This window comes from Plasmodium knowlesi (genome assembly GCF_000006355.2).
Source record: "Plasmodium knowlesi strain H genome assembly, chromosome: 12".
Lineage (NCBI taxonomy): Eukaryota > Apicomplexa > Aconoidasida > Haemosporida > Plasmodiidae > Plasmodium > Plasmodium knowlesi.
This window is the reverse complement of record NC_011913.2, coordinates 2,620,315-2,635,697: the sequence shown is the minus strand read 5'-3', so window position 1 is coordinate 2,635,697 and position 15,383 is coordinate 2,620,315. Positions and strand designations below refer to the sequence as shown.

Genomic DNA, 15,383 nt, shown 5'->3' with positions numbered 1-15,383 from the left:
AATCAATGAGAAAAAAAAAAAAAAAAAAAAAAAAATCATAACAATATTGTTATCATTAGCAATGTTATAATTACGCCAATCCTAAGTATAAATAATTCACATAAATTCGAAACTCCCCAAGCAGTTGTAATGTTTTTTAACACCTTAAATTTATTGTGTGCACTTTACAAAACTCTCTCCTTTTTTAATGGAGTTAAATAATCACGGGGAATGAGTTATTTATCATCATAAGATATATTTCGATGGCAAGTAAAAGCTCGTACACGAATGTGCATAAGGTAGAACTGTAAGCCTTTTTCTACCTCTGATCATTCATCACAAAGTCAAAAGGCCATTGATGCGATGGTACATGCAATTACGTATGTGCAAATGTGTACCTAGGCCACTGCTTTGTTCCTTCGTATGTCCTTCCTTTCATCAGTGTGCGCACCTGCGCCTTTGTTTCAGTTTTTATTTTTATAAGCATTTGAGTTGATGATTTTTGTCTTCACCTTGTCTTCTCTTTTCTCAATTTTTCACCCCTTTTCCTTCTCATTTTCGCATTTTTTTTTTTTTTTTTTTTTTTTTTTATACTGCGAAACCATTTGTATAGTGTTCTTCAACACACATTCACTGGACGAACGTACATTTTATCTCCTCTTGGGAAGTAAAAAAAAAAGAGGCATGTAATGTTCGACACCCTTAAGACTTTTCGCGCGTTGATTCCACCGCGGATAAGGCGTTCCCCATGAGAAGGAGCACTCCACATGTCTACATGCCCACACGCGCTAACTGCCTGTGTATATATTTCCCTAGTCATGCAAAGTAGCAAATAAGGATAGACCTCATAGCACGTCTTGAGGCACGCGCGTTTTGATGAATGGGCATGTAGGTGTGCTCCGTGGAGGTGTAAACCTTAAAGGTGAAAAGACAGAGAGGTGAAAGTACGCACAGATGAAATGTGGAGATACTAAAGAGCTCCCATCTCAGTGCGCAGCTTTTCATTGGACGACATTTCTTTTAAATACGATTTTGTATCGTCGAAAAAGTATGTGATTCATTTATTTTAAGTATACCTTGTTATAATTAGACCCTTATTCGTTTAATTCTTTTTTTTTTTTTTTTTTTTTAACATTACACGTTTGATAATTTTTTGTATTTATTTCTTTATTTTATTTTATATTTTTTTTTTTTTTCTTGTTTCTCATCTGTAAAACCATAAATGAATATTTTTATCTTAAATGACAAGCTCAAATTATTTAAAAAATGAAGAGAATAATTATGGAAAATCAGTTGGCCGTTTGGGGGAGGAGAGCTATGATAGCGACGTGATAGAAATTATAAGCTTAAATGAGAACCAACCTCCGTGCAACACAGTGTCAAAATTTGGTAACTTTGGGAGAGTACATCATGGAAGGTGTAACTACGGCATGTCTATGGAAGGATTCAGTGACAGTAAGTGATTCAACTGAGGTGAAAGAGGAACCTATATTTTTTTTTTCCTCTTTTCCCATTCGCGAGATTGAAGTGTTTTTTTTTTTTTTTTTTTTTTTTTTTTTTTTTTTTTGGCATTGTTTGATGCATATTGGTTCTCCTTTATTATGCCCTCCATCCCCCCCGTACATACACACATGCATATGCTCTCAAATGATTATTCAAACAAATCGCTCCCTTTCTCCCACGCAGTCGAAATTATAGAGGACATAAGCATGTACAACTATGAGCAGATAAAGTTAGCCAGGATGAAAGAATTCGAGGCGTCGAAAAAGAGAGCTGAGTTGATAAGAGACAAGGGAGTCTTCTTTGAATACTATTTAGGGTGCATAGAAACAGATTCCATCATTTTGTCCAGTGAAATATGCGACGTAAAGAGTGACAAGGATATTGAGATATGTTATGAGATAACACCGAAATCGACCAAGCGGTCATACTCCCCAATGTATATGCTAAAGGTGAATAAAAATTATGTTATATCCAATGATTATATTAAAGTGATAGGTAGGAACATTCCCACAGATAATAAAAAAGTAAAAAAAAAGAAAGTGTTAACAAAGAAAGGTAACAATTCTCCATTACGAAATGAAGAGTATTCAGAAGTTCATTTGGACTCGAATAAAATTTTATCAGCAGATAAAAAGTTCATGGAATTTGATAAGTGCAAAAGTGAAATTTTAAAAGATATAAACGAGGGTTATTCATGTATAAGAATTAAGCATAATAATAATAGAGACATCTCCAAGATTAAGAGCAGTTTGTCCAAAACATTATGTGTACTACTTGTTTTGAATGCTATCAGAATCGAAATAATGTTAGAAAAGGTTTCCTTATGTGATTTAAAATTTGGGGGCAGCTTAAGAACTTTTATTCATGTTATTTTATACCCTGATTCTTTTAAAATTGATTCTCATAAATTTCATGAATATAATTCTTTAATTAAAAACAGTGTTGATAATTTATTTAAGGAGCTTAGAATCACGCCACTGCGACTAGCCAAAAATGTCGATACGGATTCCTTTGAAAGTTCTCATATTAGAATAAATAAGGGTAATTTCTTGTCCCCTTCTAATAGTATTCTTAAGAGCGATTCATCTGTCCATGGGAACAGGGACCGGGCGGGGGACACCTCCCTTGGTTTCAGCACCCCTTACAAGGCACTGTGCGCTCCGAGGCGCTCCGTCCTAGGTATGGTTCCATTAATATGATAATATGTGAAAGAAGGATCCCTTTCTAGTGGCTCCCTCGGGGATGCGCAATTTACCTCGCACAGTGCTCTGCATGTGTGAGGAGTGGTATTCGTTGCAAAACATTTGATGGACAGCGCCGTCATCGTAACGATGTTGACATCTTCACCCCACTGAGAGCTTTACCAATTCTTATCACTCCCCACACCCCCACATTAGACCCAGCAACCCTCAGCGTAACCAAGGAAGAAGAGGAAATCGTGGACTCCCTCAGCGAGAATGACATGGAGGAAAACAACGAAGAAGCAACGAACATGGTTTTTGTGGAAGAGAAATATCGCGGGGGTTATTTGCTCGAAGAGTTCGAGGAAATTCACCCGGACAAGTTTTACTTCAAGCCTACGCTGAAAACGTACCAGGCCGAAGGTGTGTGGTGGATGTACACCAAGGAAAACCCCCCTGAATATTTCAAAGAGAAAAACAGAAAAAAAGAGGACATAAAAGAAATCGTAATTGATGAAGTCGTCAAGGATAACTCTCTTTTGAAAAGCATGGCAAGGAACAGGACGCAAATACATTCCATAATAAATGAAAAGTTCACCCCCAATTTGGATCTCACGCAAGGCGTGCTGTCCGGGTGTAAGGTCGAGCAGAGTGTAAGTATCCCTCAGTGCAAGGTCGAAACGATGGCCACGATTCCTCAGCCCGAGGCGAAACGGATTGACTTAGTCATCAAGCGAGAGAAAAACGAATCATACGACGACACGGACGACGGCGAAAACGACGGCGATGACATTCGGAACAAGCAACCACTTAATCCCCTGTGGGAGGAACATGCCTTTATCCCAAACATAAAAATCTACGAGGAGGATAACCTGGTGTGCGTGCTAAAATATTTCTATGTAAACAAATTAACAGGGTGCTTTTCGCTGACCTTCCCACAGTATGTACCCCAATTTAGGGGTGGTATTTTATCGGATGAAATGGGTTTAGGAAAAACGATACAAAGCATCGGCTTAATAGTGCATGATGCTTGTCAGAACAAATTGCATTTACAAAATAGGAATAATAAAAATAAGAACAACATTATTCACTTGGTAGAAAATACTATAAAGGGATTGAATTTTAAAAACGGAGGGACATTAATTATTGCCCCTTTAGCTCTGATCTATCAGTGGAAACAAGAAATCGAGAAGCACACCAGGGAGGGTTTCCTTACATCCTACATTTATTACGGAACCTCCAAAGATATAAATACCGAAGACTTATGCATGTACTCTGTGGTGCTTACTACATATTCAACTCTAGTCTCTGAGTATAAAAATACGTTAAATAAGAAAAGGAATAATGGTGAATATAAGAACTCTGAGGGAATGAACAATGATATTGGAAATAAGAAGAGCGAACAGGGGGACTTTGGTTACATAAAGGGGAGCCCAGAAGAAGAGAAAGTGAAGGGTGAGTTTCCTAACCGTGGAGAAAAAGGTATAAGAGTGAAAAGGAGTCCAGAAAGCGGAAAAAATAATGAGAGCCCCAGAATAAACAACTTTTTCAAAAAAACCATTTTGGGCACAAAAATGGAGATGATGAGTAATAGCACCCTAAAAACATATGATGATAACAAGAACACAAAACAGGGGAACCCGAAGAAAGAGTGCCCCTTGTATAGAATAACATGGAGAAGAATTATAATAGATGAAGCACATGTGATAAAAAATAAGAACTCCATTCAATCAATTGCAGTGTGGAAATTGCGAGGAGAAAGAAACTGGTGCTTGACGGGAACGCCTATACAAAATTCAATATTTGATATTTTTCCACTTTTCAGATTCTTAGGGATCAAACCCTATGGAACTATTGAATGGTGGAACAAAGAAATTATAGATTATGTAAACAGGAATAAATTGAACATAGCCTTGGATGTAGTAAGGAAAATATCATCTCCCATTTTGTTGAGAAGAACAAAAAAATCCAAGACAAAAAATGGAGACTATATTATATCTCTACCGAAAAAAAATGTGCACCTCTTGAAACTTAAGTTTTCCATGGAGGAAGAAGATTTTTACAGGGCTATATTTTACAGAAGCAAAACCAAATTTGACACATACATGCATGATGGAAATGTGTTAAGTCATTACTCCCACGTTCTGCAGTTACTGCTTAGGCTAAGACAGTGTTGCTCGCATCCCCTGCTTCTGTTCTCTAAGCCATTCTTCGAGGAATGGAATCAAGAAGATATAAACAACTGTCTAGAGAAGAAAGACGACGATGATTGGAAAGGGGAGAACGAAGAAGGAGACAGTGATTCTTTCTCCCCAAATGGTAGCACTGGGAGAGAAACTCCACTTAGCAGTTCCTACTGTAATGACATAACAGATGAGCCAAGAAAGCGGGGAGATGATCTCATATACAACTTCATGCTAGGCGCCACTCATTCAAATAAGCTAGATGATGATTACATCCAAATGATAGACCAACTAAAAGGAGGAAATGCAATTCAGTGTGTAATCTGTTTGGAAGATGCTGTATACCCACTAATTAGCAAATGCATGCATATCATGTGCAAAAAATGTGCAGACAATTATTTTCACCTTACCCAAATAGCAGATAAGAAGTGTCCAGGGTGCAATCAGTACATAAGCTTAAAGTCGCTGAAAACGCTACAAGAGAATAAGTCGCCTCTAGATGATCTGCTAAAAAAAATGAAAAAGGAAAACTTCGTCTACTCTACCAAATTGAAGCAATTATTTGATCATATACAAGATGACATGAAAAACGAATTGCACATTGTTGTATTTTCGCAATGGATTGGATTCCTTAAAATTATACAAAAATTATTAACCCTACATAATATACCAAATAAAATATATGATGGATCTTTAACATATGAAGAGAGAAAAACTACTCTCCTTTGGTTCAATATACAAAAGGGGAAAGTATACCAACCAGGAATTGGATTTACTAAACCTTCTTCACCAATACCTGTAGAAAATGTTTCTGGAAAAGTTCTCCTATGCTCGCTGAAAGCAGGTGGAGTCGGTCTGAACCTGACCGTTTCGTCCAAAGTGTACTTGATGGACTTGTGGTGGAACCCTGCCATCGAAGACCAGGCCTTCGAACGTGTCCACAGAATTGGACAACTAAAGGATGTCAGCATATACAAATTTGTTTTGGAAAAAACAGTGGAGGAAAGAATTCTACAAATCCATCAGAGCAAGCAGTACACGGCGAACCAAATTTTAACTCAAGAGGGTAACAAAATTAACACGGAGATGAAATTCGCTCCGCAGAAATTGGGCATGGACGATTTCATCCTCATGTTCAAGGATTGGAATGCGGAGGAGTAGGTTGCCTGATAAAGGGAAGGGGGGGGAAAGTGGAACCAAGGAACCAAAAGTGCATGCCAATGTTTGGACCATTTTACAAAGCGGGTGGTACTCCTCGTTGCACCATGGTGTGCATGTGGCTACAAATAACGCGCCAACGGAAACATCGCAAAAGAAAAAAAAAAAAAAAAAAAAAAAAAAAAAGAAAAGTTTTTATCATCACTTCGTTGAACGTACGCTCTACCTGTGGGCTGGTATGATGGCATGCGCTCCTTGATATGACTCCCCCCATTTAGCTATCAGCAGACAAATATGGCCATTTGATTAATTCCGTCCCTTGTGTATTGAAAAAGCCCACCTTTTTTCGCGTTTTAAAAATGACCATCCGTCCCCAATTGTGAAATATGTATTTTTTTTTTTTTTTTTTTTTTTTTTTTTACAGTCGAACCCGCAGGGCTACTGAGGGGGATGAGTGTGCATGTACATTTTTTAATTTTGAATTTTTAAATTTGGAAACCTTTTTGTGTCATCCCTATTTTTATGGGGTTCCCAATTACCCAATTGATAACTCTCGTTTGTGCAACAGCCATTATTCGGCGTGTTCCCGTTTGTAAGTGTATATAATATGAAGACTTAAGGCACCGCGGGAAATAGCGGCCGAATAGCACGCAGGGGTTTTTACATCGCTCTCGCATCTACGCGAATTCTCTGAAAAAAAATACACAACTAAGAGAGAACTTCACGAATGGGAGAAAAAATGAACAAAAATGCAAAATTGCGGAATATCTCTCCCATGACAAGTGAATTGGGATATCATCTCAGCTTGTGCAGAAGGGGTAAATAGGAAAACATATCCCTCTAATTCTCGCATTATAAGAGAAGAAGAAAAAAAGGAACTATGTTGCGCTTCTCCCCAAAAGGGGAACGTATTTTTTGTTTTTTTTTACCGAGAGAGGAAAAAAACCCTATCTCAGATTCCCTTATTTAATGTGTTCTCTTTTTTTTTTTTTTTTTTTTTTTTTTGTAACAGTGCTTTTGTTCCTCAGTATTTCGTGCCACATGTGATATGTGTGCGTGATGTTCCTACCCCTGCTCGCGTAAATGTACAGGCTGGCGAACGGGAGAGTCCTACTTCGTGTGATTCTTCTCCTGGTCTGTAGACATATAATCATTCTGGTAAGTTCCCAGGGATGCTACAGAAAAAGCAACTGCCTCGCCGCGCAGGTAACTGAAGCCGCCTTGCAGAATGGAGTGAACATATGGAAAAGACCATACTACTTTGTAACACAAAAGAGATGTCCAAAAAATCGCATAAGAAAGATAAGCAACAAATTGTACGAGGCAAACACAGAGAGACCAGAAAGGAAGTTAGATTGTTACGAATTAAACATAAGAAATGACAAGAAATTTGAAAAATATGCAAAGAAGCCAGTCAGTCCAATGTCAAACATGTTTTATTTTTCTCCTTTTAAAAATATCATAAGCAGTTTTGAACCTGTCGAAATGGACATCAAAAGGAAGTTAAGAGAAGAAGGGTTCCAATATGAAAATGAAAAATCGGACTCGAATATTTTTCCATCCCTAGATGAAATAATAAGGGACGGAGATCCCAGCACCAACATGCATTTCTACAGAAGGAAAAGGTTAAAGAGCTTACTTTATAGGGACCCTAACAGATTTGTTAACGCTAGAAAGTTCATTGAGAATTACAATAAAAGGGCTCCACCAGATAAGCAGATAAATTACGACTTATTCAGGTGCGACATTTTCTATGTGCACTCTGATGGAACCATAATGAATATCGAGGTAGGCTAAGCGAGTTCTGAAATAAGGACAGGATAAGGGGAAACAGAACAAAAAAAAAAAAAAAAAAAAAAAAAAAAAAAAAAAAAAAGGTGAAACACACCAGTGTACACCATTTACATACGATTACGTGCACATATATACGTGTGCTGAGGAAGACACACTGGAGTAATCGGCCTCCACCCCCCATGTAACGCTTCTCGTCAAGTACAACTTAAACGCCAACTTGACATTCCCCTTCCTCGCAGGAGAACAGACCTCCTTACGACAAGAAGCTGGAAGAAAGCGATCGGGATAAGGAGCCCAGATTCGTCATACAAGCAGCGGTGAGCGGGAAGAAATACGAACATATGCACGATTGTGCAAAAGTGTTATGTTATAAAACTGAACTTGTCATATTTCACACTTGGTCCTAGTTAGCCCCTTTTTCTATGCTGCATCTTGCTATGTTTTTATTTATTTATTTATTTCATTTCATTTTATTTTTTTTTTTTTTGGAATGTGTTTAAAATGCATTATGTGTTCCACTGATTGATTAAGCCCATCCACATACACTCCTTTCCCGAACCGAACATGACTTGCAGCCCGGACATGCCAAGGAACGTAACTTAAAGGTACAGCTGGGAGAAGCCGCGTCGATGGTGGACACCTTGTACAATTGTGCACCATTTCTGTTACCCCCTCACCATCGCTACATCACCGTTACGTCAACACTACATCGTCGCTACGTCAACGCCGCACCCCCAGGTTGGAGACAAATTCCCGGTGATCAACGAAGAGCAGAAGAAGATTCTATTCGACAACCACTTCGCGAAGCCCAAAAAAATTAGGGACCCCCTGGTCCTACCGGATGGACGAAAAATTCCTTGAGCTCAAGAACCACATCAGTATATCCCGTTGAAGGAACTACATATATGAGTATCTATGTGTGCTTAGAGAAGTGGTACTTCTTGGCCAAGTGTTACATTTTCCCTTACTCTCTTTTTTTCCACTGTAGAATCCGCATGAATGTGTATTTTTTTTTTTTTTTTTTAAAGGGTTGCTTTCGAATGAGCAGTTAGGAGGATGAAGTCGAATCCAATACAAAGGGAAGGTGCACATTTTTCTGTGAAGGCAAATTAAAAAAAAAAGTTCCATCGTAAGACACCAGAGGAGAAATTTCGCACCAGTTGAGATTCTCCAAAGGGTTAGGAAATATGGTAAACTTCATCCTTTCAAGCCACGCTCTATGCATGTGACTTAATTTTTTTTGTGCATTCAGGATAGTCATTCCATTGTCGTTATTTTTTATTGGATAAAATTCATCTTCTATGGAAACTTCTAAAGATAAAATCCTTTTGGCATATTTAAAAACATCGAAAATGAAATATTCGTAGCAATACAGGGGGGAAGAGGTTACCAAGGGGCTGTCCCCATTCTTATCCTCCTCATAATTGTAGTAATCCCTCTTCCGCACTATTCTATGCATCTTCATATGGTTGTAAAGTTTACCCTTTACAATATGGTGCAAAAAAGGTAATGAAAAAATGTGGTGACAAATATTGCCATATATAAAGAGCTCTGGGTTATTCAAAATGTATTCGTTCACTTCTGTGTATTCACACACGGAGAATTCGTTCATCATAGCGTTATCGTGTGCCTCTTTTTTTGTTGCCCTCTTTAGGCAAAAAATGCCCATTGATCCTACATCTTCCATTTTAACCGCCTTATTAGCAACATCGCAATGGAAAAAGGAACAAAAACCAATTAACACAGGATCACATATTTTATTTAACACATTATCAATACTTACAACTTGAATATACTTTATCTTCTTTCGAATCATGTCTTCAATTATTTGGTTTTTGTCGAGGGCACGGAAGACATCTCCATTTCCTCCAGGGAATGTCAGCAAGGTATTCTGATTGGACAGTACAATATTGTAATTAAAATCGGTGGCATAATTATTGCTCTGCTTAAAAAATTTTACATTTTCTTTTTTTAATCCGAAAAAATTTTTTTCTTCCAAAAAGTTAATCGTTTCGTCATGCGTGTACTCGGATGTCATTACGTAGACGTATATGGTCGTTCCATTGGAGGGGATATTTTTTTTGGGGGAATCATCCCCTCTTTCACTTGAGCGGTTAACGCATCCCATGCTATTTTCCCCATTGGCATGATCATGGCTTCTCGGAACCGTGTCAACTGCAACGGTGTACTCTTCCAAGAACTTCACTTGCTCAAAATAGAATTGGAAAAATGTCTTCTTCAGAACAGGAGTAATTTCTAGTAACCCCTTTGGTTTATTGAATCCAAGTCGGGATCCCATACCACCAGCTAAGATCAAAACGGCTACTTCACTCTGTTTAATAATTTCCAGACCCATCTGTTTTAATTCATTCCTTAATTTTGCTTTTTTATATGTGTCGATAAATATACTCCCATTCGGTGGCTCTTCATTGCACTCTTGGATGCTACTGATGTTGATGAGTGGAGGCGCCTCCAACACATATTCTTCCACCATAGCATCTTCCCCCTCATTTTTTTCATCTTTTCCACTTGGTGCATTCCGTATATCGTTCAATTTGTTTAGAAAATCATTCAAATATGTTGGGTCAAGATTCTTGAAATTGCCTAGACCGATACGCTTCACATATTCGCACAGCGATAACTGTTTTTGTTGCGTAAGTACCTTAAGAATGTTATCCATCTGGGATTAGGAAGTGGCCAAATGGGGGGAGGCAACACTTTTTTCACATGCCACAAGGGACATAGGCACAGGCAAAGATGCACCTTTAACAGGGGAGGGGGGCTCATCAAATATGGATATCGAAAAATCACATTTGGAGCCTCCTCATTCGCTATACCTACGATGGTTATAATAGCTCTTTTCATTTATTCAAAAATTCTTCGCTACAGATAGCCATGACACAACGGTCAGCTGGACTCCTTCACCAGAGCAGCCGACAAAATTTGTGCGTCCAAACAAATCCAAGGCTTCTTCCCCTACAAAATGGTGAACCATCAGTAGACTCTAAACAGGGGCTTCTTAACTGAATATTAGGTAAAAAAAAAAAAAAAAAAAAGTGGAGCACTTCCTTTCGCATTCTATACAACGCTAAATGTAGCAATAAGAAGGATCCTTTTTTTTTTTTTTTCCCTCTCTTGGATGCGCTTTTCCCACTCCCAGGGATTGTGCTGCTCCAAAAGCGGGTAAAATTGAATCCCCCAAGAAAAAAAAAAAAAAATTATATATATCTATACATATTTGTACATATTTGTGCGCACATGCGACATGCACATGTTTACTCTTGGTGGGTTCAAATTCGGGAAAAGGCTTTTCTAAAAAAATTATGTATTCTTGGCAGAATAAAAAAAAAAGTCTGAGAGGGTCACAAAATGGGTAGGGGCCAAGGCGGCAAAAAAAAAAAAAAAAAAAAGAAAAGTTGTCTGCATATAGTTCATATGCTATGTATGTACACATCCAGGACACACACTATTGTGTCGGCACGCACATGTTTTCACATACGTGTGGTTGTACACGACATGTGCCATCTTAAAAAACGAATGGGTTCATAAAACAGGGGACTGATGATACGAATAAAATGGGGTGGGGGGAGTGTGGACGAGAGAAGTGTAATTAAAAAAAAAAAAAAAATTAATTAATTAATAACAACAAAAGGTGGGAAATGCAGAGGTGGAAAAGGGACAAACACATTTAAAACATGTGCACAAGGTCAGTGCGTAAATATTCATACAATCCATATAGTGTATCTTTGAGAACGCGTAGAAAAAGAGGAAATCACTTTTTCATCACTGCGCGCATCAAATTATATCTATTTATGGTACATGCAAATAGAAGTGTGCGATCGACGCGGCTAGATCCATACGGTGTGGCCACCTTTTCCAAATAGCAGAAAAGCTATTCACTTGCGCGTTCCCACCTTCGAATCGGATACCACCAAATCTCACTCATCACACCTCCTCAATCATTTTCTATACCAACATATGCACAACTACGTCACTAGGAAAAAACAAACCAGAGAATGTTATAGCAAAAAAAAAAAAAAAAAAAAAAGTAAAAAAAGGGGAGTGTCTGCTATAGATCTCCCCTACATAACTCCCCCTGTCTCTCCCATATCCACAACCCCAGCTTCTCTTCTTCCCCCCTTTTATATATATCCCCCCTTGACATTCATATATTCGCAATTAAAACGGAATGTCCAAATCTGGGGACGAGAAGGGAGGGCCCTATTTGCCATTCATTCGTATCTGGAGAGAAAAAGTGACAGGAGTTTAAAACATCGCCATTTTCACCACCCGTGATGATGTACGAATCGGAAAGTGTCGCTGCACCAAAATTCATCTTCTTCTCTGGAACTCCATTCAGAAATTGCCATCTTTTATTAAAAGGTTGATACTGTTCAACGGAGTCCAAAATGTTGTGTTCGTTGTCAATACCCCCAACAACATATATCTGATTTAGGTAGTTAAAAGCTGCACCTGAACTTCTGGCTTCTAACAAAGCGTACGGAAATTGCTCCCATTTGTTCATCTTTTCATCATACACTTCAATCGAATTTAATCTTTCTCCATTCGTTCCACCGATGACATAAATTTTGTTTTCAAAGGCTACACACATGGACGAAGATCTTGGAGTATTCAATGGGGCAATTTCTACCCAAGCCTTCATTCTATGATCATATGCTTCCACATTGGGGATTATACACGATCCATCATATCCACCAATGCAGTAGATTCTTCCGTTGGACGTAACTCCACAATTGTTTCTTCGAGGGATATTCAAATTGCTAGAAACAAACCAAGTGTCTCTCAACCGATCATATACCTCAGTTTCAAAAAGAGCTTTATAATCATAATTATTTCCTCCAAAAACGTATAGGAAATTGTTCAACACAGCACTTCCGAAATATGCCTTCTTCGTGGACATGGGTGTACACATGCGCCAACACTGCTGGCTAATATCCAACAGCTCCATAGAGTTTAGATACTCTACCCCATCAAAACCACCCATGCAGAAAACTAAGGGGAAAGGCAAAAATTTAATACCATAAAATTCTGCTTCTTTTAACAGCGCTTCACTTTCGCTTAAATCTTTCGGAATGGGAACAGTCAGTGGATTTCTTAAAAAGTTTAATATGATTCTGAATAGCTCACTATCCCGATCTAAAAATATCCTGCCTTGCTTATCCCTCGTTACGTGGTATCTACCACTTAGTAATTTTTCTATAAAGGAGTCCTTCTGCTGTGTTAGGGTGTGCCTAGAAGTTTCGAATATGGCCCCCCCAACATTTATATCAATCATAGTTTCTGTTGCGATATTAGCATCGACAATTTTTTTTTTATCATTTTCAAAATTTTTATACTCTTGGAAATACTTTTCTTTTTCTAAATAGAGGACTAACTTTATTTTATCTATTTCTTGTAGAAATCGTAACCTTTCCTCATCGAACCTTTTTCTGTGTTCTTCCTTTTCTTTCTTAATTTGTTTATACCCATTTGATATATCAATATCCAGTTTTTTCCTTTCATCGTGCAGTTTCTGTTCTTCTATTGACTTTCTATTTTCTATTTCTTTGTAGAGTCTTATTCTTTCCATTTCTAGTTCCTTTTTGTCTTTAAATAGCTTGTCCTTTTCTCTGATGAAATTCATTTGTGTTTTTTTTAGCCAATTTATAAACGTGATTCTGAGATCCCCCACCATGTTTTCAAAGTCACTTGAATCACTCAACTCCGTTTCGATTATTTTCTTCTCATACGTATCATTAATATTATTAGTATTACTATATTTTTTAAGGTTATTCATTGCGTTATCTTCATTAGCATTTATTGGAGTGGATGAATCCATGAAGCCTTCCTTCCTATTGCTGCTCTTTACTGGGAGGTTGTTACTGCCCATGTTGTTGTCCATTAAATTCATGTCTTTATTTTTTGACATAAATAAAGAGTCACTTTTATTCAATAATTTATTTAAATATTTATTCCCAAGATTTTCTTTCGACAAATTGTTAAAATTTTTTGATAAATTACTTGGTAAAAAATCCTTCTTCGAATCAAAGTTAGAGTCTAAAATGCTCAAGTCGATGGATTCCAAAAAGCTATCCTTCATATTTGCAAAACTGCTATTGTTTAAAATGAAACTGTTATTTTCTGTCTTCTCATTTTTGTCACTTGTCAAATTCATGAACGAGTTGGACTCATTTTCGCTACTGCTGACACTTTTATCGTCGCTGTTGCTATTGGCCCCAGATTCCCTTTCGTACGTGACAGAGAAGTTGGAAATACTATTGGATTTTATTTTTTCGTCCTCCATTGTTTATTCACCTCGGTAGTTTTCATGCGTGAAGATTCATCTGTTCCTTGGATGGAGGTATATTTCTTGCAGCGTTCACTTTTGTGGAGGGGTCGCCAAGCAGGTGCAGCCAATATTGGCATAAACGAGTGGGTTCACAAAAAAGGGTTCGCAAAAAGGAACACTAATTGACGAACAAATTGCAATACACAAAATAAAAGGTTACAGAGTAATCGCTTTGCTTTGACATCAACTAATAACATCACACAATTCTTCTAATCCCGCTTCGATAATCACGTAGACACGTGCGGGAAAGCACCTAACATACGCTCCTTGGGAAAAATCAAAAACGCAACAGATGGAATGTCAAATTGATGGGCACGCCGTGGGCATATTATGTACAGTAGGCACATCAAAATGGTATAATACAATCGATGGAAGAAGCACTAACATGTATATATAAACAGCGAAAGAAAATGAAGATTTTAACCGACACGCTTTATTCATCAAATAGGTAACTTTCGGAGATTACAAAGAATCTACAATAAATTCGCTACTACAAAACATATTCCTGTTTTTACGTATTTATAAAAAACTAAGCAAAAAGTTGCCAACGAAAAAGGCAAAATATATGAAATGGGATATATATATATTTACGTATGTATATTCATCCCACTTAACAATATCTTTTTAAAACAAAAAGGGGATGAAAAAAAAGAAGGCTCTTCAAAACATTATCTGTCATGCAGCATTAATTAACGTTCTTTTTTTTTTCTTTTATGTAATTTTTTCGTAAATATTGATATTTTGTAGAGATTATCTTTTCATCATAGAATTATTTTATAAAAAATTTACTTAAATGCAAAAATGGAAAGTACATATATGTACGGCCTTCTTCTGCAAGAAAAAATTATCTTGTGGCGACGGGGTTATTTTCATATTTATTTAAACGTCAATTGGGATATATAGACAAAAAAAAGGAATGAAAAAAATTGGGCACGTTACAAATTACGTATATAAATATGCATATTGGGCATATAACGATCACTGCGCAAACGTGAAGGACATTCTGCATTTTTTTACGCCGAACAAAAAATTTGTTCAACGTAGAATGTAATTGCCACTTGACCTAATAAATCATGTCAAATTTGTTGAAAAACAAAACTCTAAAAAAATATCGCCATTTATGAAAAATAGCGATGAATTGGCACAAATGATGTTTTATGCCAAATGTTTTCGCAGGCCCCCCTATTAAATTTTAATTGCGTTTTTTCCTTCTTTACGCTGAAAAAAAGGAAGTAA

The 15,383-nt window shown here is 37.3% G+C and overlaps 4 protein-coding genes across 4 annotated transcripts; 2 read left to right on the top strand and 2 right to left on the bottom strand.

The window, feature by feature from the left end:
• Window positions 1-1,220: 1,220 nt before the first annotated feature.
• Window positions 1,221-6,007, top strand: PKNH_1258000 (DNA repair protein RAD5, putative; the record flags this gene model as incomplete). Its single annotated transcript, XM_002259885.1, has 3 exons — window positions 1,221-1,434; window positions 1,666-2,661; window positions 2,880-6,007. The coding sequence occupies 3 exons, from the start codon at window positions 1,221-1,223 to the stop codon at window positions 6,005-6,007; spliced, it is 4,338 nt and encodes a 1,445-aa protein (XP_002259921.1).
• Window positions 6,008-7,087: 1,080 nt separating this feature from the next.
• Window positions 7,088-8,659, top strand: PKNH_1257900 (conserved protein, unknown function; the record flags this gene model as incomplete). The annotated part of the gene is made up of 4 exons (XM_002259884.1): window positions 7,088-7,792; window positions 8,038-8,115; window positions 8,374-8,403; window positions 8,537-8,659. The coding sequence occupies 4 exons, from the start codon at window positions 7,088-7,090 to the stop codon at window positions 8,657-8,659; spliced, it is 936 nt and encodes a 311-aa protein (XP_002259920.1).
• Window positions 8,660-8,846: 187 nt separating this feature from the next.
• On the bottom strand, window positions 8,847-10,478 carry PKNH_1257800 (UDP-N-acetylglucosamine pyrophosphorylase, putative; the record flags this gene model as incomplete). The annotated part of the gene is made up of 1 exon (XM_002259883.1): window positions 8,847-10,478. The coding sequence occupies one exon, from the start codon at window positions 10,476-10,478 to the stop codon at window positions 8,847-8,849; it is 1,632 nt and encodes a 543-aa protein (XP_002259919.1).
• Window positions 10,479-11,963: 1,485 nt separating this feature from the next.
• PKNH_1257700 (kelch protein K13, putative) lies at window positions 11,964-14,102 on the bottom strand (the record flags this gene model as incomplete). The annotated part of the gene is made up of 1 exon (XM_002259882.1): window positions 11,964-14,102. One exon carries the CDS (start codon window positions 14,100-14,102, stop codon window positions 11,964-11,966), a length of 2,139 nt encoding a protein of 712 aa, XP_002259918.1.
• Between the last annotated feature and the right edge of the window lie 1,281 nt (window positions 14,103-15,383).